The sequence below is a fragment of the Cetorhinus maximus genome, chromosome 25 (assembly GCF_964194155.1).
Source record: "Cetorhinus maximus chromosome 25, sCetMax3.hap1.1, whole genome shotgun sequence".
Lineage (NCBI taxonomy): Eukaryota > Metazoa > Chordata > Chondrichthyes > Lamniformes > Cetorhinidae > Cetorhinus > Cetorhinus maximus.
The window spans coordinates 10,174,440-10,202,398 of record NC_135903.1 but is presented as its reverse complement, the minus strand read 5'-3'; the positions used below and the strand labels follow the sequence as shown (position 1 = coordinate 10,202,398).

At 40.8% G+C, this 27,959-nt stretch overlaps 1 protein-coding gene across 2 annotated transcripts in view; it reads right to left on the bottom strand.

Moving 5' to 3' along the window:
* The window catches only part of npepps (aminopeptidase puromycin sensitive), a 230,832-nt gene that overhangs the window by 123,109 nt on the left and 79,764 nt on the right, over positions 1-27,959 (bottom strand). For both annotated transcript variants that reach the window (XR_013573387.1, XM_078529383.1), the window contains exon 2: positions 11,424-11,508. Coding sequence is in view for 1 of the 2 variants with exons in the window: in XM_078529383.1 (XP_078385509.1) it covers positions 11,424-11,508 (85 nt within the window). In the remaining variant the exon portion in view is untranslated. The remainder of the gene's footprint in view (positions 1-11,423; positions 11,509-27,959) is intronic.

The following is a 27,959-nucleotide window of genomic DNA, read 5'->3' as shown; positions in this document are numbered from 1 at the left end:
ATGATGTGCTGTTCTTCAAACCTGCGTTGGGCTTCACTGGAACAGTGTAGCAGGTAGAGGACAGAAATGTGAGCAAGATGGTGAACTGAAATGGTAAGCGACCAGGAGGTGGGGGTCATGCTTGCAGACTGAATGAAGTGTTCTGAAAAGCAGTCACCCAGTCTGCATTTGCTCTCCCAACTGTAGTGGGGACCATATTGCAAGCAACAAATACAGCACATACAATTGACTTAAGTTGAAAGAACAACAAATCAATTGCTTCTTCGCCTGAAAGCGGTGTTTGGGGCCTTGTACAGCGAGGAGGGAGAAGGTAAAGGGGTAGGTGCTACAACTCCTGTGATTGTATGGCAAGGTGCCGTGGGAAAAGGATGAAGCACTGGGGGTAATACAAGAGGGGACTAGGGTGTTGCAGAGGGAACTGTCCCTTTGGAATGCTGACAGGGGAGGATACTTTTGGTGGTGGAATCATGCTGGTGGAAATGGTGGAGGATAATCCTTTGCATGTGGAAGCTTGTGGGGTGTAAAGTGAGGTCAAGGTGAACCCTATCATGGTTCCGGGAGAGAGGGGAAGGGGTGAGGACAGAAGTGCGAGAAAAGGGTGGGACATAGATGAGGGCCCTGTCAACCACAGTGGGAGACAATACTCAGTTGAGGAAAAAGGAAGACATGTCAGAAGTCTGTTGTGGAAGGTAGCATCATCAGAACGAATGTGATTGAAAAAGTGGGAGAATTGAATGGAATCCTTACAGGGAGCAGGGTTTGAGGAGGTATAATCGAGGTAGCTATTAAGCGAAGGGTGGAAATTGGAAGCAAAATTATTGAATTTTTCCAGTTTCGGACGAGAGCAGGAAAAAGCGCCGATAGTCATCAATGTACCAGAAAGAGAGTTGTGGAAAGGGCCCTGAGTAGGACTCAAACAAAGAATGTTCTACATACCCCACAAAAAGACAGGCATAACTAGGGCCAATGCAGGGTCCCATAGCCACACCTTTTATTTGGGGGAAGTGAGACAAGTTAAAAGAGAAATTATTCAATGAAAGAACAAATTTAGACAGGCAGAAGGTGGTGATGGTGGATGGGGATTGTTCGGGCCTCTGTTCAAGGAAGAAGCAGAGAGCCCTCAGACCGTCCTGATGGGGGATGGAGGTGTAATCTAAAACAATAATTTGATACATACCAAATTAATATCACGTTTTAAGTTAAACACCTAACAGTGGCAGGGATTTCTGTTTTACATTTAATGAGATTATACACCAATCATTTTAGTACTCTCATAACATAGAATTTGCTTCATGCTAGGAATAACCTGTTTGTGTTTTCGAAAGTCAGGAGAAGAAAAAAACACGGGGGAGAATTTTTTCCCTGTCCGGGGTGGGGGTGCTGAGCGGGAGCGGGCACGCAGCCGATCAACACCCACGATCGGCTGCATGCCATTTTATGTGGGCGGGCCAATTAAAGCCCACCCAGCGTGACGCACACCCAGAAGCACTGAGCGTTCCCTGTGCAGGCGGGGGGAGGGGGAGGAGTCAGGGCCTGCTCTCTTTTGCAGGGGCGTGAAAGAATGCAAAAATCTCTGAGGCACAGAGCTGCCTCAGGGAGATTAGTTTGATTATGAATGGAAAGAGAGAGAAAAAATTTTATTTAGACAATGCCCCTCATGTGACAGTGTCACATGAGCTGGAACATGTCAATGAATTTTAAGAAAAATTTTTATTCAATTTATAAAGCCTTCATGAAACCTCATCCCGCCTGGGCTCTTCGCCTGCCCGCCAAACTTAAGGTTGGGCGGGCAGCCCTGTTAATTATTTTAATTGGTATTTACATGGCCTTAATAGGCCTTTGACAGTTCAGCGGGCACACAGCCAACTCCGGTGTGCGCCCGCCGAACCGAAGATCTGAATGACGTGCGGTGACATCGGGACGCACGCCTGACATCACCGTGCGTCATTTTACACGTCAGCAAGCGGGGCTCATCCCCGCATGCCAACCAGAAGATTCAGGCCATGAAATAAAAGTTTCTGATCAAACACATTCCTCTTACGTATGTGCAAATCCCTTCAACCAGTCTATAAGTTTCCAGTTCAAGTTGATAAAAAGCAACATTTTCAGCAACTGTTATTATCAAGTTGCAGGATGTTGCTGACATATGTGGAGGTTCGAAACAAACTAAGATTGAAGAGTGTGAGACATATAGATATAAAAAGAATTAAAAACCAAGTATGAGGAAATAAGGAAGGTTGAGAAATAAGAAAAAGAGTATAAGAAAATCTCAACAACAATCCAAATAACAAATCAATCCTCTATCCAACTCATTGATACCAAATTATCACAAGCTACATAGAGCAGCTGCCAGATTTTACCTTTGTATGGCACAGTTTGTCAAAAGTAATTCACTACATGAAGCACTTAGTGATATTTAGATCAGATAAGATGCTATATAAACTGAAATGTTTCCTGTGCTATTGAACCATAATGTTGAATACCCTCATAACCTTCAATCTGTTCTTAAAGAGCAATCAACAAGGTTAACTGTTTTTACTAGGAGTCTAACATCAAACTCTGCTAAGGTGGAGGGGGGGCATTTTCTTCTAATTTTTAGTCTTACTTCTGGCGGGGTGATTCTGTGTGTCTTGAAGTCTTGTGATCAAAGTTAAGCAACTTGTTTCCAAGCATGGCTGCCATGCTTTCCCCAATTTGCCTTTCAAACAACTTTTTTCCACCAAAAACAAGTTTCAATCTGCATGTTTCTCTTCATAATTTTCAGCACTAAGCCTGGATCAAACATTTTTGCTGTTCTCCAAGCTCAGTCCAATCCTTCAACGTCCCAAAGTACCCAAAACATTCCCATATTCAAAATCTGATCCTACCAACAGAGTACAAACAAGCTTTTATAGAATAAAATGTTCAAGCCTGAATGCTTACATCAAAGGCTGCCCGAGCGTGAGTCCATTTGGTATCTATGTTATAATCCCCAGGGAAACACAACTTGCAGTAAATGTATTTGATTTAAATTGAAGTTCTTACATGGGAACTAAAGCTGCACACCCTGGCTTGCACTGCAACACAAAGGCTTTAACAAATTCAGGGGTCATCTGATTTTATACAACTTAATTTTAACAGCCAGCGATATCACCTGAGCTCCTTGATTGCATAAACAACCACCAACCCTCCCCACCCGACCCCACCACCCCTAGTCAGTTGCTATTCTGTGCTTGTTTGCTATTCCTGTCCAATTGTCAATGAAGCAGACCCATTGCATTAAACTGCTTTTGACTCAGCACTGACTGGCAGAGACTCAACAATTCTATTCAGATTAACCCAGAAACAAAAGCAGAAGCCCCAGCTGAGTTGTTCCAACACAGCATTAAGCAAAATCATCTAACCACTGCCTAAAGACAGCACCATAACAAAGTGTGTTTACTTGATTAGATCCAATTCCAAAAGCAATCCAGCAAAGCCAAAGGTTTAACAGAAGTTGCAGAATTTTGAAGATAGTAGAATGATTGCAGCAGCACAGAAATCATGTACATTTAATTAATATTCTAAGTTGATTCAGATGGTGGAATACAATGCAGAGAAGCCTGTACCAATTGGTCTGCTTCGGCAATGACCAAACTGGATTGTTATGATTGCATGCGGATTAAAATTATAACACATCTATTCCCAAGTTAGCTCTCATTGCCAGACAATAACTGCTTAGGAGACCAGCAAGAACGTTTTCTGCCTTGAGCTTCCTCGGGTTTCTATGTACCCATTGCTTCCAACTAAATGTGAAAATGAAGCAGCAGTGGTTGCCCTCTCTAATACACCCGAGACTAATTTTTTCTTGTACATTAATAATAGCCTACTTCAAAGAAAGGTTTACTGTAACAAATTCTTCTGTACTGTGTTTTAGGCTTAATACAATTAAAGAACATTTTCTAAATGGGAAGCAGAAAGGGGAGATCTAAGAACTCAGATCTAAAATTGGGAACTTGAAATTTAATCTCAAATTTACCAGAAAAAATCGTTAAGCATGAAAACAAAAACTAAAAGTCATCCTCAGCTCAACTAACCATGCAGCTTGACTGCACTGACTTTGAGTTTTTTTTGATGGTGAGAGGGCTCATTGGAAAATAGAATGTGGAGGAAGAGCAAGGTGAGAATAGTAAAACAGAAGAGGGGCTGGAGGAGTGAGGAGACAAGAAAAAAGTGAACAAATAAAACAGGCATGAGAAAGTTTATTGACTCAAACTGGATTTCAGAAGAGTGCTATAGAAAGAGTTCTCTGCTGAATACATTATTGCACATGTCATTGAGTGCATCCTGAAATAGTTCAACTTCTCAGCACAGAAACTGCTCATTCTGATAAACAATTCCCTCTACCTCTCATTCCACCTCTCCCATTTGAATAGTTTGCTTGTGATCAATAATGTGTGGAACCCAACCTGGTTGGAGGCATGATATTTTCTAAGTAGTTACCATACTTGTGATAGAGTTTCAGGGAATGGTGGGACAGATGAAATACACTAATATTGACCAATATCATGAAATGCAATTGCTAATAATCTGCATATTTAGGGCATATAGATATGAACAAGGAAAGGAAAGAAAAAAAATCTCAAATGTTGCAAATGAGGAAAAAAGCTCAGTAATATACAGTAAAGTTTGGACTCAACAGTAACCATAGTTCCCATTATAGTTGGTCATTTTACTGCTCACATGGAAAAAGCAAATTTCAATATTGGTTGCAAAAAGCAATAACCACCATGTGAACAAAGTCAGCATTAATTGCAGTCAAATACTTCAGTTGTTGGTGGAATTTCTGCAATATCGATGCACAATAGCAGCAGCAGGATAAATTATTCGAGAAACAAACACATGTACAAATATAAATATAGCAATTCAATAATAAATCAAACCATTTTCTATTTTACAAGTAGCTTTGGAGAAGCTACATATTTAATATGATTTCTAAATTCATACCTAGATTATGGGAAATGGGGAAAAAAATGTATGTCACTCTTTTGTAGTGGTTAGGTACCGTTAGATCCCCTGATAATGCATTCCCCACTGTACTTTATGCCACTGTGTTAAGCTATGCAGAGCAGAGGTACCGGGTTCATTTCCTGAGCTGTGCTGGGTTAGCTGATGTCAGCCTAGACACAGTGGCTGTAATTATCCTCATGACCCTTGCATTTCACAGGGCAGGAAAGGGGACAGCGATAAGACATCATCTACTAACCAATGCTAGCAAGTACGTGTGTAGATGTTGCACAAGGAGAAACGACTGGTTGGCTGTGATGCCTTCCCATAGCCTAGTAGCCTGCCAATACTCACCTGCAAAAATACACCTAGAGAACCATCTAACACCTGTGGAACTGTAGCCTAGCACGGATCAATGCCAACATAAGAAAAGGGTAGTAAATAGGTTTTATTTAAACAATAATATATGCATTCTCATGCAGGGGTTAAATATTGCTGGAAAAGCATCAGTGGGCTGTACATTGTGGATGCAACTGACTTCAAAACTATTTGATGTCTTTAGCAAGTTCTATTTCCCAGACAATTAAACATCCCTAAAAATACCTGGAAAAACTCAGTAGGTCTGGCAGCATCTGCGGAGAGGAACACAGTTAATGTTTTGAGTCCGTATGACTCTTCAACAGTTCTGTTGAAGAGTCATACGGACTCGAAACATTAACTGTGTTCCTCTCCGCAGATGCTGCCAGACCTGCTGAGTTTTTCCAGGTATTTTTATTTTTGTTTTGAATTTCCAGCATCCGCAGTTTTTTGCTTTTAATTTAATTAAACATCCCTTATTAACATGGCATACCAGCATTAATGCAGTTTTCCAAACTGGGTGGTGGTTAGTGGTAAACAATGCTGAAAGCTGTTTAATCTCGGAATTTCCAATAGGGTTCAAATCAACATCCCAAGGTAACAAGGTTCCAGATATTAACAACCGTGTGGGGCCCAGCAAGCTCCTTCTTTATTGACAGCACAAACTGCAACCTTTCAATAATGCTCTGACATTTTCAAACAAGATGAACAACATAGTGCCAGGATGGTACCATTAACAGAGTCAAAAAAATAAAGGATAAAGACACTTCAAGAGCTGAGCTGAGCTGAAATCCAAGTCACACCAAATGGCTAGATGCCAAGCAGAAGCTTAATCAACTCGCTGCAGGGGAGAGGAAGACACACTTTCTCATGTCCAGCTACAGAAAGAATGGATAGCAGACAATCTACTCATTCCCTTAACAGTTGAAGTGCAAATCAGGCACATTGAAGCTGTAGGGAATAACTTACCAGGAGAGAAAAAATAGAAGATTTGTCTAGTCACTAACACCAGTGGATAAACACCCTGCATATTTCTCTGCTCTGGTTTTCTAAAGCTGCTTTTAGAAAAATACAAAACCTTACATTTTGGCAGATATTATGTAACGAGAAATGACATGCATAGGCAGGCGCAAAGAAAATTCAGGTCTCAAAAAGGTTAATAGCCCCTGATGCTATCAACAATTGTTGTTTTTAACCAACTCCATTTTGAAACCAATGTCTGGTTTTAGCATTTGCCATGGCAACTGTGGCCACATGTTCAAATACATTCCTATGACAGCAGTAATGCTGGAATCAGACTGTTACCAGATTATAAGATACGACAGGATGAGTTCCTTATTTCCTGGAGATACATCAACATTAGACAAGTCCTCCATTCAAATTGTCACACAACTAACAAAGAAACCCCACAGCTGGAATACTTAAAATTCCTTACCCTCCTCTGCCCACCCCACCCCAACCACCTGCAACACAACGAGCAGCAGAGGAAAAACTGATTGTTCCAGAATGGAATCTTTAACCCAGAGACAATAAGACAATTACAGGGACAATTGCAACGCCCCTATACTGCTGTCCCAACTAACTTAAAAATGAGCAAAGATTGTAACTTGAGTAGAAGAGATCTCTTTCCTGCTTAAAATATATATTTAAATGCAGGATGGCTACACATGTATATTTTATATTTCAGGTGTGTGGAGGTAAATTATACCAATGCCAATATTCTGACCACTTGAAATTGGCTCCTGCTTGCTGAGATTAAGCTGTCCAGATGAATATACATTATGTGAACCACAATCTACCAGCAATGACTCATAGCTAGTTAGAGAGGTGCATTCCTTCTCCAATGTCTTTAACTACCTTTGAAGAGACATGCAAGATTGGGATCAGCTATATGAAATGGAAATTCCTTCACCAGATAGAGATAATTAATACTAATAACCAAACTGCAAGGGCAAAGGTTAACGAAAGACTCGTTGTCATAATGATTCATAATATGAATGCATACCTGGTCCAAAACCAAGAGCATTGCTGCCAACAGCTACTAGAGACTCAAGACATTTATTGTGAATAGAGACACGAAATAAATGTTGTAAACCAGCCAAATCTGTAATCTTTAAATTTATTAACAAACCTGATTTCAGCCCAAGTCTTCTGCTTTGAGATGTAGTATTCACCAAAGAAATCAGGAAAGCATACAAGTGATGCATACTAATTTCCGATATATGATCAAAAAAAAATTCACTCTTCATCTCAGCAGTTCTACCCTATATTACTTTGTGGATTCGGCCAGGTTTCATAGGAAGCAAAAGATTAAATGGAGTGAACTTTTTGTTTTGGGTACAGGTTTAGAGATTTGATTGATATTTGGAGAATTAAACTATAAATACCACCTGAGATTTACTTGGTGTGCACACCTCAGTTACATACTGTTTGGTCAAAGACACTTAAAAAAGGTAAAACTGTAGGATAAAGAAATTGTCTTTCCTCTCACCACCCCTCTCTATATCTCCCTCTGTTGACTTATGAACGAGGCCCTTGCCATCTGTTACTGTGGATGTTTCCCTCCCTCAGTTATTGCACCAAATGACTTCTCACCCTTGGGGATTTCAACCTCCATCTGAAATCATGTTCCTTTTTTTCCTGGATTTCACTGCCCTCTTATCCTCCCTAAATCTTTCCCTCCGTGTAAACTTGTAAACTCCCCAACAGATATGCACAGTCAACGCTTGGCCTTGCAATCTCACATGGTCTTGCTGGTCCCATCATATCAGTCGCAGTTCAGGCTGCAATCATTCGCTTGTATCACTCACCACTCAAATCCACTTTCCATACCCAACCCTATCTTCTTCTGCATTGCCCCGGGAAAAAAAAATCTCCCAATTCACTTACGGCTGCACTTCTAAAATCCCAACTGTTTATTTAGCCTTTGACCCTCCATTAGCCACAATATTTTTGCAACTACTGATTCGCTCAACCACACACACTCAACTTTTGATGCCCTAGTCCCCAATAAAACCATTACTCTCTCTCACCCTGGCCATTCCTCTTGGTATGACCCTCATCACCGCTCCCTTAAGTCCAAGGGACACAGATTTGAAAGGATATGGCAGGTTTAGTCATCCATCAACAGATGGCTGGACCACATAAAAGCACCACTGGATCCTACTCTCATCTGCTAGAACTGCTCACTATTTCAGGATCATCCTGCAATGGTAACCACCAGCTTCTTTTATTCACTGCAAACCAACTTCTCGAACCAGTCTCTTCCACCCTCACTTCCAACAATAAGTGCAAGAAGCTTATGGATTTCCTTGTCACCAAGGTCAAGACTATCCAATCAGCTGCCTCTGCCAGGTCCCCACAGGGTCAAATTTCCACTAAAATTCCTCCCTGCCCCAGCACGGAACTCACATCTTTCTCCAGCAACTCTCCTAACGACCTACATGCTAACTCCAAGATCATTGTGTCCGTGAGATCCAATTCCTACTACTGTAACTCTATTCCACAAACTGCTGACCGGCTAACTTCCCCTCCTGGTCTTCATGTTAGCTGATACTGTTAACAGTTCTCTCCTTGAAATTTGCCAAGATCACCCCATCTTCAAAAAAAACCCTTGCAAACTACTGCCTCATCTTCAATCTCTCTTTCCTCACCAAAGTTCTTGAATATGATGTCGCTCTTTCCAGGAACTCCACATTTGAATCCCTTCAATTAAGTTTCTAACCCTTCCACAGTACCGAAACAACTCTTAACAGGTGACAAATGACATCCTCTATGACCATGACAAAAAAAAAGCCCTTCTCATCCTCTTGACATGTCTGCAGCCTTTGACAAGACTCCTTTAAGGACTCCAACCCATTCTCTCAGTTCCTTCGCCTCCGTTGCATCTGTTCCGATGATACCACTTTCCAAAACGGCACTTCTGACATGTCTTCCTCTTCCTTAACCGAGGTTTTCCACCCACTATGGTTGACAGGGCCCTCAACTGTGTCCAACCCATCTCCCGCGCCTCTGCTCTCACACCTTCCTCTCCCTCCCAGAACCATGATAGGGTCCCCCTTGTCCTCACTTTTCACCCCACCAGCCTCCGCATTCAAAGGATCATCCTCCGCCATGTCCGCCAACTCCAGCATGATGTCACCACCAAACACATCTTCCCTTCAGCCCTCCTGTCGCATTCCGTAGGGACCATTCCCTCCGGGACACCCTGGTCCACTCGTCCATCACCCCCAACACCTCATCTCCCTCCCACGGCACCTTCCCATGCAACCGCAGAAGGCGTAACACCCGTCCCATCACCTCCTCCCTCCTCACCATCCAAGGGCCCAAACACTACCTCACTTGCACCTCCTTCAATTTGGTCTACTGTATTCACTGCTCCCAATGCAATCTCCTCTACATTGGAAACACCAAATGCAGACTGGGTGACCGCTTTGCAGAACACCTTCAATCTGTCTGCAAGCATGGTCCAGACCTTCCTGTCGCTTGCCATTTCAACACCCCATCCTGCTCTCATGCCCACATGTCCTTCCTAGGCCTGCTGCAATGTTCCAGTGAAGCCCAACACAAACTTAAGGGACAGCACCTCATCTTCCGATTAGGCACTTTACAGCCTTCCGGATTTAACATTGCGTTCAACAACTTCAGACCATGAATTCTCTCCTCCATCCTCATCCCCTTTATATCCCCTTTTTTCAATATTCATTCTCATTTCTTAATTTTTATTTTTTAATTTTTTAATTTTTATTTTTTATCCGCTTATTTTTCTGTTTTTATTTAAATTCATTTTTATTCATTGTTTTATCCTATTTTCAATCCTTTTTCCCACCACTGTCCCCTCTCCCCGAACTCACTAGGGTCATCTGTCACTTGTTCATGTTCTTTCCAGAGTGCTTACCCTTGTCCTGCCATTATCACATTCTGCTCTCCAACCTTAATGCTACCACCAGTACCTCCTTTAACCAGTATCACTACCATTAACACCCATTTGTCCTTTTGTCCATGACATCTCTGGCAATCTCTCCTTTGCCTCCACCTATCATGGCCTTCTATCCAGCTTCACCCACTCCACCCCCCTTAAACAGTATAAATTTAATTACATTTTACTTTTCTTTAGCTCTGAAGAAGAGTCATAAGGACTCAAAACGTTAACTGTGTTTTTTCTCCACAGATGCTGTTACACTTGCTGAGTTTTTCCAGCATTTTCCATTTTTGTGCCTTTGACACGGGTTGACCATAACATCCTCCTTCAATGTTTCTCCACTGCTGTCCAGCTGGGTGGGGCTGCGCACTGCACAACCTACCCCGAGGCCGCAGGCAAACCCAACGGGGTTTGCTGGGCAGCTTTCACGTTGTGTGGGAGACCCATTAAATCTCAGTCACCATTAAATCCTGCTGAACTGGGATAATTGCTCTCAAGTGGCTCATTAAATGAGACTAACTGACATCCCACTGCCAGCGGGTGGGATTCCCGTCCTGCCCCAGACTAAATGCAGAACAGTACTCCTGCCACTGGGAATAGGCTTCCCACCTGATTTTTCCAGCACTCCCCTCCATCATGACCACTCCAGCAGGCTCCATTAAAGCCTATCCAACATCGCCGTATGAGACTCAATGTCATATTTTATTTTATTGTGCTCCTGTGAAGCGCCTAGGCACATCCAAAAGCAGAATTACTAATATTGGTACCACTAATAAGGAAAGCTATAATGTCAGACCATTGGCCTGCCCTAGCTATATAATTACATCCTACTGCAGCGAGATCCAATTTTGAAAATACTTAGTTCCAGAGGTAGAGGTCATGGATTTGGAAGATGCTGTCAAGGAAGCCCTGGCGAGTTGCTGCAGTACATCTTGTATATGGTGCACACTGCTATCAGTGTGTGCCGATGGTGGAGGGAGTGAATGTTTAATTGGAAACTACTAAATAGTAAAACTTCTTTAAGCTAGAAAAATGCATATCAACTTTACATAAAATACAAAGACAATTAAATGTTTGAGAAAAATTATACAGTTGGCATCACACAACAATTCTTATGCCAGACAGATGTGTTATATGTTTGGGAGATTGAAAGTAAAGCTGGAATAAACATCGCTCTTACCTTCAGCGCCTTCAGGAACGTATGACGCTGTTATGATGTCTATATCAGCACAGTTCATAACAATCTGATTCGTTACCCGTCTTACCTGAAAATATACACACAAATATAAATATTAGTAGAGTAAACAGAGAAATATCTTTTACAATGATTGATCGTATCTTGTTTCATGGATATTTTGATCTTGAAGGTTCTCTCATTCCCACTTTCTGCCCCCATTTTGGAAACTTAAGTCAGCCACTTTTCATTGGGCATTCAGTGACTGAGAAAGGAAGCAGGCAACTAGATCCTCAACCATTGCAAATGTTATGTTAAGCAAACTGCTAAGAGGTGCATAAGAACAACTCAGGATAAGTGACCGCCCCCACCTGGGGAAGCACCAGCCACCTGTTCTGCATCTCTCATATGGAACAGTTGATATAAGCAACAAAGCATTAGGGGAATAAAGAAAACACAATCTCTAATCCTAATGGGGCAGGGGGGGTGTTGTTGACGGTGTTTCAAATGTACTATGCAGCAAAAGCACCCATATAAAGTTTCAGCTTATTTGCACGACAGTCTCCAAAATCCTCATCAATGCTGGATAGGTTAAAATATCTCATCAATTCCATCCAGTGACACACAGACCCGCAGATGTATGCTGAAGTATAAGCTTAAAATTAAACATGCATTAAGACTCGCAATTTGTGTGAATAACTTGGATGGCATAGAACATATTCTTAAAAATTTGTCACAGAAGTATTTGATCTTCTGTAAGATTTAATCTTCAGATTTCCCTAGCCTTTTGCTGAAATACATCAATTTACTGTAACTGCATTCACAGAAACAGTTTCATAAATAAAGTGGGTTCTGAAATGACTACCATCTTGGATATGGATCCTTTAGGAAGTAGCCTTCTCTTTGTATTAGAAGAACATTTTAAAATATAGCGCAGACTTGGTGAAAATCCTAACACATTCAGATTTAATAGGCCAGGTGCAACATTAATAAATTACGGAAATCAATTTGGTCTCTCATCACTTCACTTACATGGCACTTATAACCTAGCAAAACATTAAAAGCTGCTTCATAGAAGAAGAGATGGGGTGCAGATGTCAAGACACCAAGCAGGAATTGAGAGAAGAATTAGGGACGGTGATTAGGGGAGGTCAGTGAGGTGGGTTTAGATTTAGACAATGCTTTTGAAAAGGGAGATGCATTGAGGTAAAGAGGCCAGGGTGCTTGAAGGCTTGGTCTATAATGGTGGATAGAATTATAGCTGATCAAAATCTGGATAAGTTGCAGGTGGCAGGGTTCTAGACGATCTGGAATTTTTACAGAGTGAAGTTTAGGAAGCCAGCAAGAATGCACTGGAGTGGTGACACATGGAGATGATAAAAACTAGAGATGAGGACTTCAATACTGCTGCAGCTGAGGTGGTGTCAGACACTAACAAAAGATCAATATGAAAATAGGCAGGCTTAATGAACAATTAGATGTGGGTTTCGGGTCTCATTTTTGGATGAAGGAGAACAGAGGTTACGCACAGTTGAGTCTGCCTGTATGAAATCAATAGCTGAAGTGCAGACTTCTGATGCGAAGTATACACAATGGTTGCTGCCTCACCAATGTTTAGCAGAAAAAAGTTCTAGCTCATCTACAATTTAATTTTGGACAATTGGACAGAGCAGCAAGTTATGGAGTAGAAGGTGAAAGAAAGGTAAAGGTATATAAGATTAGCATAGATACAAAGCTGACCCTATGCCATTGATAATAATGCTGAGAGGCAACATGCATTGAGAAAAAGGGAGTTTGATAGTTATAGCTGAGGATGCAGGTTTGCTGTAACTGCAGGGATAGGAGAGAAGGCCACTGTAGGAGAAATCCTGTCCGTGCTTAGGCAGGTAGCAACAGAACTATGGGATAGCAATACCACAAAGGTGCACTCCTAATAATCAATATACAAACATTGTTGTATTTAACAGGTGCGCTACTAAATACCTGAGTTTAAGATGCAAATTTGGAAAACAAAAGTACGAACATACGAATTAGGAGCAGGGGTAGGCCAGTTGGCCCCTCATGTCTGCTCTGTCATTTACTTAAGATCGTGGCTGATCTGATTATAACCTCAATTCCAATTCCCACCTACCCCCGATAACTTTTCACCCCCTTGCTTAGAATTGATCTCTGCCTTGAAAATATTCATAGACTCTGCTTCCACTGCCTTTTGAGGAAGAGAGTCAAGAGAAAAAAATTTCTCTTCTGTCTTAAATGGGCAGCCCCTTATTTTTAAAAGTGGCCCCTAGGTCTAGATTCTCCCACAAGAGTCAACATCCTTTCCACATCCACCTTCTCAAGGCGCCTCAGGATCTCGTATGTTTCAATCAAGTCACCTTTTACTTTTCTAAACTCCAGCAGATACAAGCATAGCCTGTCCAACTGTCCCTCATAAGACAACCCTCCTATTCTAGGTATTAATCTAGTAAACATTCTCTGAACTGCTTCCAACGCATTTACATCCTTCCTTAAATAAGCAGGCCAATATTATACACAGTACTCCAGATGTGGTCTCACCAATGCCCTGTATAACTAAAGCATAACCTCTCTAGTTTTGTGTCCAATTCCCCTCGCATTAAACGATAACATTCTATCATTGCTGAAAAAAGAGACATGTCAAAGCTTTATCATCTTGCATTCATTAGGACATTTCACAAGAATATCAATATAAGGGGAAAACAACAATTTATACTGTATGAGAAGAGTGCTGATTGGTTGGCAAGTAGACTGATTGGTAGAGGCATTGACGACATGGAGAATGCACCAATTGGTGGTGACTGACAGTTAACTGCTAGAAATTGTTTGAAATTTAAACCAGGCAGCTTGACCCAATCGCAGAATCACATCTAATGTTGGACACTTTTGAATTTTGCAAGCACGGGCTGGTTGGGTATGTACAATGCCTGTTGAGATCAGTGGCTGGGACATGCTGTTTGGTACGCCTGTCTTTGGGACGTAGGGACGACATACCTAGCATCACACTGGTACTGAAATTCATACACCACATTACTCATTTGTGTGAACTGCAGAATATCTTCTTAGCTTAACGGCAGCATCCTGCTTGTGGCCAATACCACCCGTGTTGCTACCACTTGTGTTGCTATCTTAGATTACCCTTCCAGGGTAATCTAAAGTAGACTGGGCACTTTTCATGCTCGAAAGTGACGGTCTTTGCGTGATTTATAGCACATCCCGCATCCTGCCTTTGATGCACCCTATTTCAGCATCAAACTTGCTTGATGAGCAAATGGCTTGGGCCGTATTTTCAAGGTTGCCGATAAGACCAATTTTATAGCGCGTGGAGCTGTAAGAATCGCAACTGCAGCACTATAGCATGGCGATCTAGATCCACCATCATTGAACTTATGAACTCAGCAATTCACGCATCTGAGTTCAATTTTAATGACACCATGTATGCCCAAACAAATGATGTTGCCATGGGATCCCTTTTAGGCCCAGCTCTTGCAAACATCTTTGTTGGGTTCTATGAGAAATGTGTCTTCAATGCAGTGGCACTCAGCCTCCCACCCCTTGGATATTTCTGATATGTGGATGATACATTCACTATATTTAAATCTGCAGGTGCATGTAATCATTTCCTTACATGTCTTAATGGGCTCCATCCGGCGCTCAAATTCACCTTTGAAATGAAGCAATCAAATTAACTCCCCTTCCTTGACGTACCAGTTGAGAAATCTGCCAAGGGGTTCTCTACCACAAGTCTACTCTCACTGGTTAATATACGCGTTGGGATTCTTACAGCTCCACACGTTATAAAATTGGTTTTATAGCAACCCTGTAAATAGGGCCCAAGCCATTTGCTCACTATGCAAGCAGAATGCTGAAATAAGGCACAAAGACATCCTTCAGGGTAATGGCTACCCTGATCAGGTCATTTCATGCTTTTTATGACACAAACACATGAATGGGCTTAAGGTCGTCACTTTCGGCTCTTTAAAATGCCCAGTCACCTCGGATTGCCCTGGTAGGGCAGGGTATCTCAAAAATTTGAGCAACAGGTGAAGCTAGCCATTTCACGCTGTTTCTATGCAGCAACAACACAAGTGGTATTTGCCACTAACAGGATGCTGCCAACAAGCCAAAAAGACATCCTGCCTATCACACAAATGACTGATGTGATATACGAATTCAGTGCCTGTGTGATTTTAGGTATGTAGGCTGTACGCCCCAAAGACTGGCAGATCGTATCAAACAGCATGTCCCAGCCGCTGTTCACAACAGGGAAGGTATAGGCCATACTCAACCAGCCCGTGTTTGCAAAATTCAAAAGTGTCCAACATTAGATGTGATTCCGCAATTAGACAACATTTGCTAAATAACCCTCAGTGTGCTAAGAGTTACGCTGACAATTTAAGATTGTCAGTCGGTCTCGCAGTTTGGCGCATTTGCATGTGCTGGAAGCTACATATACTAATACACAGGGCCCTGTTCTTTGCAGACAGAAAGAGCATGTACACACATTGCACCTGTTTCAGCTAAACAAAATGGGTGGCAGCCATTCACTGACTCATTCCTCAGGGCAGTGCACTGACCAATCAGGGTCAAGCTTCCTGGTTTAAATTTCAAACAATACTTGGCAATACATATTTAATGTCAATGCCTCAACCAGAGTCTACTTGCCAACTAATCAGCATTCTCTTTTCATACAGTATAAATTGTTTTCCCCTTATATTGGTATTCTTGAAGTGTTCTGTTGAGTGCAAGATGAAAAACCTCAACATCTCTTTTTTCAGCAATACTCAAGTTCTGTACTACCAAACATTCTATTAGCTTTCCCAATTACTTACAGTACCTGCGTACTAACCTTTTGCGGTTTATGCACTAGGACACCCAGATCCCTCTGCATCTCAGAGCTCTGCAATCTCTCACCACTCAGATATGCTTCTTTTTTATTCTTCCTGCCAAAATGGGTGATTTCACATTTTTCTACATTATACTCTATTTGCCAGATCTTTGCCCACTTACATAGCCGACATATATTCCGTATAGCCTCATTAAATCCTCTTCACTACCCACTTTCCTACCTTTGTGTCGTCAGCAAATTTAGCAACCATACCTTCGGTTCCTTCATCCATCATTTATATAAAATTGTAAAAAGTTGAGGCCCCAGTACTGATTCCAGTGGCACACCACTCCCTACATCTTGCCAACCAGAAAAAGACACATTTTTGCTTACTCCCTGTTTCCTGTTAGCTAGCCAATTTTCTATCTATGCCAATATGCTACCCCCTACACCATGAGCTTTTATTTTTTGCAATACCCTTTGATGTGGCACCTTAACAAATGCCTTCTGGAAATCTAAGTACAGTATATCCACCAGTTCCCCTTTATCTACACCTAAAAGCTCATCAAATCAGATGTTTCTTTCTTCTCGCTCCTCCTCCCATTGAGTTAAATCTGCTGGCAGCATTTTGCATACTCGAATTTGTAGCCTCAGCTAGAGATTTGCCATTCATGTTAGGACTAAAGTGTGCATGTGGTGAGCGTACACATTTTGACCAATTCCAAATTATAAATGTATCACTTCAAATCCAAATCTATGTCACACACACCCATTGCATTTATGTAAAGGAGCAAATCCACCCAAAGGACAGGCAGAATCATATAATTACAGGGCAGTGACATTTCAGGATTCAGGACAAAGGTATAGTCTTACATGATACTGCTGCATTATTGAGTCACATTTCTATTGAAAGCAGGCCTGGTGAAAAGTTACAGCTACAATTATACAATAAACATAGCGCTAGCAAAAATCAAATGAGAAACTGGATATGAAGACAAGAGAATTTCTGTACAACTCTCCCTCCAAAATAGCTGAATATCCTGCAAAATCCTTTGGTGGGCAGAACCACACTGAATAAGCAGGTCACTATCAACAAGACATGAAAGGTTGAATGGCTAAGCATTATTGTATTTATATACAGTATGAATTCGCAAGAACTTTTAGAATATGGAGGCCGCAATCAAATTTTAGACAAAAGGTTAGGTAAAGAGAAGTATCTAAAGTGTCACAATTGTGATTTACACCAGAGAAACTGGCTCTATTAGATTACTGCTTTGTATTATATAGACATCAATCCTGCATCCTCCATTTATCTCATTTTCCCACAGCGTTAGTGAGGCACGCTTCAACTTAGTCTTGTTGGGAGAAAAAAAAAGTAAAATACTTTATACAAATCCAGGGACAAGATTACAAGCTTAAAAAAGTGCCACGAAGTAAGAGCTACATAGAATATAAAGCAAAGAAACAGACCATTCAGCCCAACCAGTCCACGATGGCATTTATGCTCCACTTGACTTTCCTCCCATCCTTCCTCACCTAACCATTAACAAAACCTTCTATTCCCTTCTCTCATATGTTTGTTTAGCTTCCTCTTAAATGGATCTATACTTGTCAACACTCTGCTCCAAATTCTCATCACTCTCCAGTTAAAGAAGCTTCTTTTGAATTCTCCATTTGATTTCTTAGTGACTCTTCAATTGATGGCCTCTAGTTTTACTCTACTCAACAAGTGGAAACACTCTCTATATCCCCTCTACCAAAACACTTCAAAATTGTAATGACCTCAATTAGATCACTCCTCAGTTTTCTCCTTTCAATTAATAAGAGGTCGAGCCTGTTCAACCGTTTCCAATAGGTATAACCTCAGTTATGGTATAATCCTCATACATTTTTTTTGCACCCTTCCCAGTGCCTCTATATCCTTTTCATAATTTGACAGCCAGAACCATATTCAGTACTACAAGTGTGGTCTCAGTAAGGTTCATTGCAAGATCAGCATAACGTCCCTACTTTATAATTCTATCCCTCCAGAAATAAACCCTCGTGTTTAGTTTGCTTTTATTTAAAAACATAGCCTTATTAACCTGATTCACTATTTTGTAATTAGTGTATTTATATTTCTTTAGATTCTTATTTTCCAAGAAAAGGAATAGCTTATTCCCATTTTGTGATGGTCTATAGATACAAAGCTAGGTGTGAATGTGAATTGTGAGGACATAAAGAGGCTGCAAAGAGATACAGGCAGATTGAGTGAGTTGTCAACAAGATGGCAAATGGAGTATAATGTGGAGAAGCATGATGTTATTAACTCTGGTCATAAGAATAGAAAAGCAGAATATTTTTTAAAAGGATGTGAAACTTGTAAATGTTAGTGCTCAGAGAGACTTGGGTGTACTCATACAATGAACACAGAGTTAGTATGCAGATGCAGCAAGCAATTAGGAAAGCAAATGGCATGTTGGCCTTTATTGCAAGGGGACTATTTTTTTAAATTTGTTCATGGGATGTCGGTGTCACTGGCTGGGCCAGCATTTATTCCCCATCCCTAACTGCCCTTATTCAAAGGGCATTTAAGAGTCAACCACATCGCTGTGGGTCTGGAGTCACATGTAGGCCAGACCAGATAAGGACAGCAGATTTCCTTCCCTAAAGGACATTAGTTAACCAGCTGGGTTTTTATGACAATCGGCAATGGTTTCATGGTCATCATCAGGCTTTTAATTCCAGGTTTTTATTGAATTCAAATTCATCAGTTGCTGTGGTTGGAGCATTACCCTGGATCTCCAGTCCAGTGACAATACCACAAGAATAAAGAAGTCTTGCTATAATTGTACAGGGCTTTGGTGAGACCACATCTGTAGTAGCATGTGCAGTTTTGGTCTCCATTGGGAAAGATATACTTGCATTGCAGGGAGTATAGTGAAGGCCTAGGCTGGCCCCTGGGCTGAGATGAAGGTAAGGAGGTGCATTTCTCGACACTGGAGTCGAGGAGAAGATGCGCAATATCGCATTAGTAGAAATAGGCAGTCATGGTGATGGATCAAGTGTCTGGTTTGAAATTCAACTCTGTCTCAAACATGGCATTGAAGTTACATAATATGACTCAACCCAAGGAAGGAGCCAAGAAGCATGTGAATTGGATGGCTGGGGGAGGGTGTGGGGAGTGATGTTAGAGGACACTGGAAGGTTTTGCAGAATTATTTTAATTTGGTCAGTGTTAAAAGTAGGCAGGTTTGCCAGCTTCCAATGAATTTATGAATTTTTTTCTCCCTTGCAAATCCCAGAAACATGTGTCGAAGTGCTTCAGATACAATTAATAGTCTCTGCATTTCAGACTAATTATGTAGGCAAAAAGGCACAAGATCTCAATTAACCTTCCAAACTCTCAATCTCTACTACCTAAAGAACAAGGGCAGCGGGTGCATAAGAACACCATCCTTCCCCCCGCCCAAGTCATACACCACTCTTAACTTGAAAATATATCACCATTCCTTCGTCATCACGGGGTCAAAATCCTGGAACTTTTTACCTAACAGTGCTGCAGGTGTACCTATACCACAAGTACTACAGCAGTTCAAGAATGCGGCTCACTACTGCCATCTCAAAGGCAATTAGGGATGGGCATTAAATCCTGGTCTTGCCAGCCACACCTACATCACATGAAGAACAAAGAAAATCTGATTTTGATGGCACTGGTTCAGGAACCATTCTTTAAACAAGCATGGCAAGAGAAATTTCCTCCCTTTCGAGTTATGCCACTGTGTTTTGAAATTTCACCTGGACACAGGATTTTGCTTCCGTGCCCTATGCAAAAAACATGCAACTCTCTTTGGGAAATGTGTTCTGGTAAATTAAGTAAAAAACATACAAAATTCCCTATGTACTATACTAGTCTAGATCCTGCATTTATGTTGTAGCTTATCATAAATCCCACAATCATTCACAAATAATTATTTCTAAATGCAATCACTTATGTAGACCTATGTGCCTAAGACCTAGAGGGGCATTTGAAACCACGACCTCTGACTCAGTAGCAACACTGCTACTATTGAGCCAAAGCGGAAACTTAAAAACGTAGAAATTTAAACTTCTTAACTGATATTTCCTTTGCCTGGCTGAAAACTGTCATTAGTACTTCAGTATTAACATATACACACTTACCATATTACAGTAGGTATACAAGCAACTAGGGATTTCTTAGATACATTACCTCAAAATTTCATTTAATCGCTCACTCGAGGACACAAATACTAAAGCACTTGGCAAAACAGCGTGGATGTTTATGGGTACTGGTTCAGCTGGAGTCTATCTAAAGTTTAGTAATAATCAGCTTCTTGTACCATGCTGCTATCTAATGGGTGTACCCAATTACTGAAAACAGACACAAAGCTGATTGTTCAATGCCACAAGGAATAAAGGCCAATAAACTGAAGCATTAGAAAAGGCCCACATTTCACTCGCAAGTTCACTTTATATTTGATAATAATTGCAGTAAAACAGTTTTTAAAAAATTATTTATAGTGGAATAATCTAGCCAACTCATGTCAGGCATCTGTTTTTAAGAGATAAGATTTACATGAGCCAGTTTACATACTGAATGTGCACTGGCATAGGAGTCCATGTTGCAGCCCAAACATTGGTTCCTGCCAGAACAATCATTTCAGATTCCTGTACACTGTTTCTTTTAATTGCACTGAACATGTTACCAAATTTATATTTTAAATTTACTGTTCACTCTTTTTCCTGACAGGATTTGTAGCTACTGCATTATGGGAATGGTTTGTTCAGTTTTACTATGAGAAAGAAGTGATTGTGGAGAATACCTTAAGCATTCAAAATATAATTGCTTGAAAATATTTATTTAAAAATAATTAAAATGCAGCTGAATTAGCTAATAAACAATAATTCCTGAAAGCATCTGGTCACTAATAAAAATTAATGCAGCATTGTTAGATTTCATCATCCAGTTAAAAAACAAAATGTCCTGATTAAAACCAATGCAATGTTAACCATTTCCTAACTTCTTTCATATAGAGGATTGGGGAGTGATCTGATTGAGGTATTTAAAATGTTAAATTTTTGATAGGGCAGATACAGAGAAACTTTTTCCTTCGGTGGAGGAAATCAAAAACATAGGGGCTTAGATTTTAAGATAGGTCTAGGGCAATCAAAAATGAAATCAGGAAGCACTTTTCCACACAAAGGGTAATGAAAATGTAGAACGCTCTTTCCCAAAAGACACTGGATTCTAGTACAGTTGAGTTTTCACAACCAAAATTAATTGATTTTAGTTGGCTAAGGGCATCAAAGGATATGGAGCAAAGATAGGAAGAGAGAGTTAGGGTACAGCCATGATCTAATGGAATGGTGAATCAGGCTCCAGAGGCTGAATGGATTTACTCCTCTTCATGTTCCTATATAGCAGAGGAAAAGAAAAGCCTGAACCAAGGTCATGATAACAGAAACTGCTGCTCTTTGCACCTACATGCATACGAATGTGTATACATATATGTATCACAAGTGTGAAATCTGAAAAACACAGTAGGGATTTGGGCATTGAGCCTGAGGAGGTTTCAGTGGTAGGATGGGACAAAATCAAGGAATTTGTAAACAAAACTAAAATAAATTACTTGAGATCGGAGTAAAAAGCAACTGTTGAAGACAAGGGTGATGGATGAGAGGCATTTAGAATGGCGTGAAATGCAGGTGACACTTGGGTTGTCAGCAAGGAGATTATTAAGTGTGGTCAAGCTGGGAGGTGACAAAGCTTTGATGAGGGTTTCATGGCTGGGAGTTGATATTTTTGACTGTGGAGTATTATTAGAGATGCAACTCAACTAGTCAGGTTGTACATTGTTGGGTTCAGTTTGAGCATGCACCTGGGGGCGGGGGAATGCAATCAAGAAATAGTGATAGGACTTAAACAGGATTCCTTTAGTGACACAAATTAAGCTAGAGAAAAAACGCTGGCTCATCCACAACTCCAGGAGAGCGAGGGGGGAACTGAAGCTCTGAGTGGGGATTTGGTGGGGGGGAATGAAAAGGGAAAAGGAGCCCATTTTGTTCCAACAGTGACTCTTGATATTCTCTCTTGAAATACTCAGTATGCTTCAGTTTCAGAAATCAAAAACATCCTGCTAGTGGAAAATTAACAAGGGAAACATTCAGCAATCCCTCAAGATTAATGATGTTTCATTTTGGTAGCATTTATGGCATTTAAATTTAATACATGGATAATCTATTAAGTTAATGGCCTAAAAAGTTATGCAGATAGCAACTTCTTAAACATTCCGTAATTTCCTAATTATCTGATTGATCAATATCCGAAGTTGCCAACCTCCAGTCTCAATCGGGATCATGCACTTGCCAAGTCTCAGATATTGGCAGATCTACTTTAGGATATACTTTCAACATTTGCCAAATTGTCTGAGGTTTCCAAACATTCACAAAGGTAAAATGGGCTCTTTGCTGGTATTTCAATTAATGCCATTGCCAACACACTAAGTACTTCACACAAGCACATATATTCAGAGACATTAGTTAACTCGAAACATGTACCACAGTCATGATAGCCCAACTGGAGGCTGAAATCTGGGAGTGTCTGTTCACAGTAATGAGTCAAATGAGGTTTCTTGCCACTTTTAAGTTAATTTGCAACCCAGGAGGTAAAGGCCTTTTTTCTTCTATGTCAAAAGTTTATTTGATTGTAACCAGGAATTTACGCAGGAGCATAGGCTATTTTTAATTAATTCAAGCTTAGGATGTTCTGCCAATGGTCTTTTGAAAGCTATTTGCACTAACGACTTTGTTGTGATTACAGACTGGTATATGTGCAACTTCTGACAAACTATCTAACCACAGACATTTCAAATGGAGTCATGATCTCATTTTCTGGATGCAAATATCACACTATGTTTTTACTTCCAGCATCTGCACTATTTTGCCTTTATCATACATATCATCTTCTGCTTAGAGATCAGAGGTGCATTCATCTGTGGAATGCATCACGGTGATTATAGAAATTCTTCTGGGGTACCTTTAACAACACAATACCCATCCTTCAGCTGTATGATACACAGTGGACTTTGCCAGCAATAGGTTGCAAGTGCTTTGCATATGGGGTCAGTGCATGTTAAAGCGCCTTTACAGAATTGAGGAAATTTATTTCTACTTTAATGAGGAATAATACCAAAACAGAACTTAATAAACTAACTATTATACGTTTCTGACGGTCTGGAGGACATACGCACGCAAATTAATTGCGCCCAAATTAGTGAAATCAGAAGAAAATGTTCAACATTACGCAACTGAAGTACTTTTCCAATGATAGCACACCACCTGTATGTTTTATTAACATGTAAATAGAAGTGCAGGACAAAAGGTTCACACATAAACAAACACTGCCAGAGCCTCACGTGTAATATTTTGTTTGGAAGAATTACAACTTTGGAAAGCAACACAAATTCTTCTGAAAATGAAGGTCAAATACTTTTGTGACTCACTGAACCATAGAGTGAATTACCTGCTAAACAAAGATTTAAAGAAAACTTTGTAGTACACTTCTACCTGTCATGTGATGCTATAATCCTTCAGTGTTTATGTCACAAACAGTTGTAATACTCTTCTACCTGTCACATGGTGATCATAGTATAGCAGGTGATCATAGCATAGCATCCTGTGGTGATTTAAAAAAATTAGAAGATATGAATAGTCATTTGATAGTACAGAACTTGAGCATTGCTGAAAAAAAAGATTTTTTGTAGAAGCTTTTTGTCTTGCACTCAGGACAATTCACAAGAATAGCAAATGCAAAGGGAACAACAATTTATACTGCATGAGAAGAGTGTGTTGATTGGCTGGCAAGTGGACTCTGGCCATAGGGGCGTCAATAGATAGGTTACTAACTAACACCGAGCCCAACACTGCACTTGGTCTGAGGCGTGCATATTTCTTTCATTTTTTGATTTGATCCATTTATGCTGCTATATTGCTTCAATAGATGAGCACACCATAAAGAGTACCCATTTGAAACATGTCTGCACTGTAAACTCAGTTAAACAGAAGAGGTTTGGCAACACAATTAACAATGCTACTAAACACGTAACAAATCTCTCTGACCATCTACTCTCAACGCGAGGAGTTTGCTCTTGTGCATGTTTTCAATCTTGGCGTGCCTTCATCCCAAATCAAACGGGAAAAAGTATTTGCTGAATTTGAACTCCTATACTCCCAACTATCCCACCACAAACCAGTGTTCACTGAAGATGCTGGATCCTTGAAAGCATGCCTAGCTGATCTAGTGCACGCATATTGCGGGATACTGAATGACCTGTCTGATTTTCACATGCAACGCAAATGTCTTATCGTGTTGCGAGGCCTTAAGATCAACCTGGGCTTACAGGTCAGTAAACCTGACAAAGACACAGGAATAGTCATCCTTAACAAGTGTGACTATATCAACAAAATGCATGCCATGCTTAATGACAGGTCCAAATTCTTATCCATTGGAAACAGAATTACCTGGAAAAACTCAGCAGGTCTGGCAGCATTGGTGGAGAAGAAAAGAGTCGACGTTTCGGGTCCACACGACCCTTCAACAGAACTGAAGTATAGTTAGGAGAGGAGTGAAATATAAGCTTATTCACCCCTCTTCTAACTATACTTCAGTTCTGTTGAAGGGTCGTGTGGACCCGAAACGTCGACTCTTTTCTTCTCCACCGATGCTGCCAGACCTGCTGAGTTTTTCCAGGTAATTCTGTTTTTGTTTTGGATTTCCAGCATCCGCAGTAGTTTTTTGTTTTTATCCTTATCCATTGGGCCTGTCTCTCAACATGACTGGACTGCCTTGCTTGAAAGCAAGTTTTAAAAAAACGCTTGCTGGACTTGTGCAAGAGCGATGAGCTGCCACATGATATATATGTTAGGGTTCGTCCTCACAGCTTGCTGTGTCCACATAAGCGTGGTCTGCCCATGACACACAAAAGTGAGGTCCCTTGACACCCTATTTGATCTATGACCAGTTCTGCACAACACGAATTGGCCAAATGGTTGGGCAAATTGTTAAACCAGTGAAGGATTCTTTCACATTTGCGAAGACCATGCAGAACTTACATACCGACAGTAATGCTGTGTCCATGTACTCATTTGGCATTACTAGCCTATTCACCAATGTTCCACTTAAGGAAGCCATAGATATTTACGCTGCAGCACTATATCATGGTATTCTAGATCCACCACCAAATGCGTGAATAAGTATTCATCGAACTTATGAACTCGGCAACTCACGCAGTTGAATTCAGTTTTAATGACACCATGTATGCCCAAATAGATGGTGCAGCCATGGGATCCCCTCTAGACCCAGCTCTCACAAACATCTTTGTTGTGTTCAATGAGAAACATGTCTTTGATGGAATGACACCTAACCTACTACCCCTCGCATAATACCAATATGAGTAACACGTTTGCTATATTTAAATCTGCAGCTACATGTAATAATTTCCTTACATGTCCTAATAGACTCTATCTTGCGCTCAAATTCGCCTTTGAAAAGGAGCAGTCAAATGAACTCCCTTTTCTTGCCATACTAGTTGAGAAATCTGAGGGTTCTCTACCACAGTCGACCGCAAGCCTACCTTCACTGGCAAATATACACACTGGGATTCTTACAGTTCCACACACTATAAGATTGGCCTTATCGGCAACCTTGTAAATGCGGCCCGAGCCATTTACTCACAATGCAAGCTTGATGCTGAAATAGGGCACATCAAAGGCATCCTGTGCGATAACGGCTATCCCGATCAGATCATTTCGCACTGTATAGCACGCAAACTCATGAACTGGCCTAAGGCCATCACTTTCGACTCTGAAAAGTGCCAAGTTTACCTCAGATTACTCTGGAAGGGCAAGGTATCTCAAAAATTTGAGCAACAGATGGCCTTTTACGATGCTACTATGCAATAGCAACACGAGTGGTATTCGCCACTAACAGGATGCTGCCATCAAGCCTAAAAGATGTTCTGCCCATCACACAAATGAGTAATGTGGTATATGATTTTCATTGCCAATGTGATGCTAGGTTTGTAGGCTGTACATCCAAAAGACTGGCGGATCGTATCAAACAGCATATCCCTTCAACTTCACAACAGGCAAGGCACAGATCGTACCCAACAAGCCCGGGCTTGCAAAACTCAAAACAAATGTCCAACATTAGATGTGATTCTGCGATTGGACAACATTTGCTAAATAATCCTGTGTCCTAAGAATTACACTGACAACCAATTTAAGATCACCAGTCCGGTTCACAGTTTGGCGCATTTGCGTGTACTGGAAGCTACATATATTAATAGGCGGGCTCTGTTCACTGCAGACAGAAAAAACATGTATAAACATTGCACCTGCTTCAGCTAAACAAAATAAATGACAGCCATTCGCTGGTTCATGCCTCAGTGCAATGCCTTGGCCAGTGTCAAACTGCCTGGTTTAAATTTCAAACAATTAACCGTCAGTCACCATCAACCGGTGCATTCTCCATGGCAGTGCCTCAACAATCAGAATCCACTTGCCAGCCAATCAATATTCTTCTCCTGTGGTATAAACTGTTGTTCCCTTTGCATTTGGGATACTTGCGAAATGTCCTGATGAAGGCAAGGCGAAAAGCTTTGACATGAAAAAAGTGTTTCTTTCAGCAATATAAAAGATATAAATAGTAAATTACGGAAAATTTTTCTAGTTGGGACTTCAAGGCAGTTCAATCTCAGGGCTCAGATAGCACTGGTGAGTTATGCTAAATTCACTCAGTTTACAAACATCTAAACCCATTAAACAAGGCGCAAAGTTAAGACTGCAGATCACAAGAGAGCAGCAGCAGCTGACAAATTCCTGTTCAGCAAGAAAAATCACTGGTCTAACAATATAACGTAAACATTGCACCTTAAACAGAAGCATGCTGAAGGCAGTTTGTAAAATCCATGCATAAGCAACGTGTTACATACAGAAGCAGGGGGAGAATGGCTCCCTGAATGGAATTTGCACACTAAAAGAAGTGCTAAGGAAACATCCACTGGGGTACCATGAAATCTCTCACTTTCCCAAATGGTCAGACTCTGTGTGGAAGGATAGTGCAGAGTCCACGTGCTAGTGGAATCGTTGGTCCATCAAGCAGCCATAATCACTTGTCAGCTACTAAACAACCAGGATTAATTTCGAGCTCTGTCTCAATTGTATTACTGTCTTCCAATTCCCCTCCTAGACCTTTTTTTTTATTTTTAAGAGTTCATCTTATAACAAAACACTCCAGGTTGTATCATTCCATCTTATACAAGCCAGTCTTGTATGGCTTTCAACAAGATGCAAACCCCATGCAAAGAATTACAGGCATCACAGCTGCTCACTGTCACTCCGCAATGTTGCGCTACTTCCAGACAGTTGCTCCTCTTCACATCACTGAGCATTCATTAAGTATTTGAATCATTTGCTTGTAGGTGCGAGTAAATCGAGTCTTAAAGACAGTAGGCGTTGGTTCTTCACTAATTCAACTTATCACCCCAACTCCATTAAGCTTTCTGAAATGTATATATCACATCATACACCAGTTAAAGTTTCATATGATGATAAGTACCATGCACAGTAAAAGCAATGCTGTCACAAAAAGCACGCCCCAGCTTGTCTCATAACATTTTGTAGCAAATACATGTCAGTTG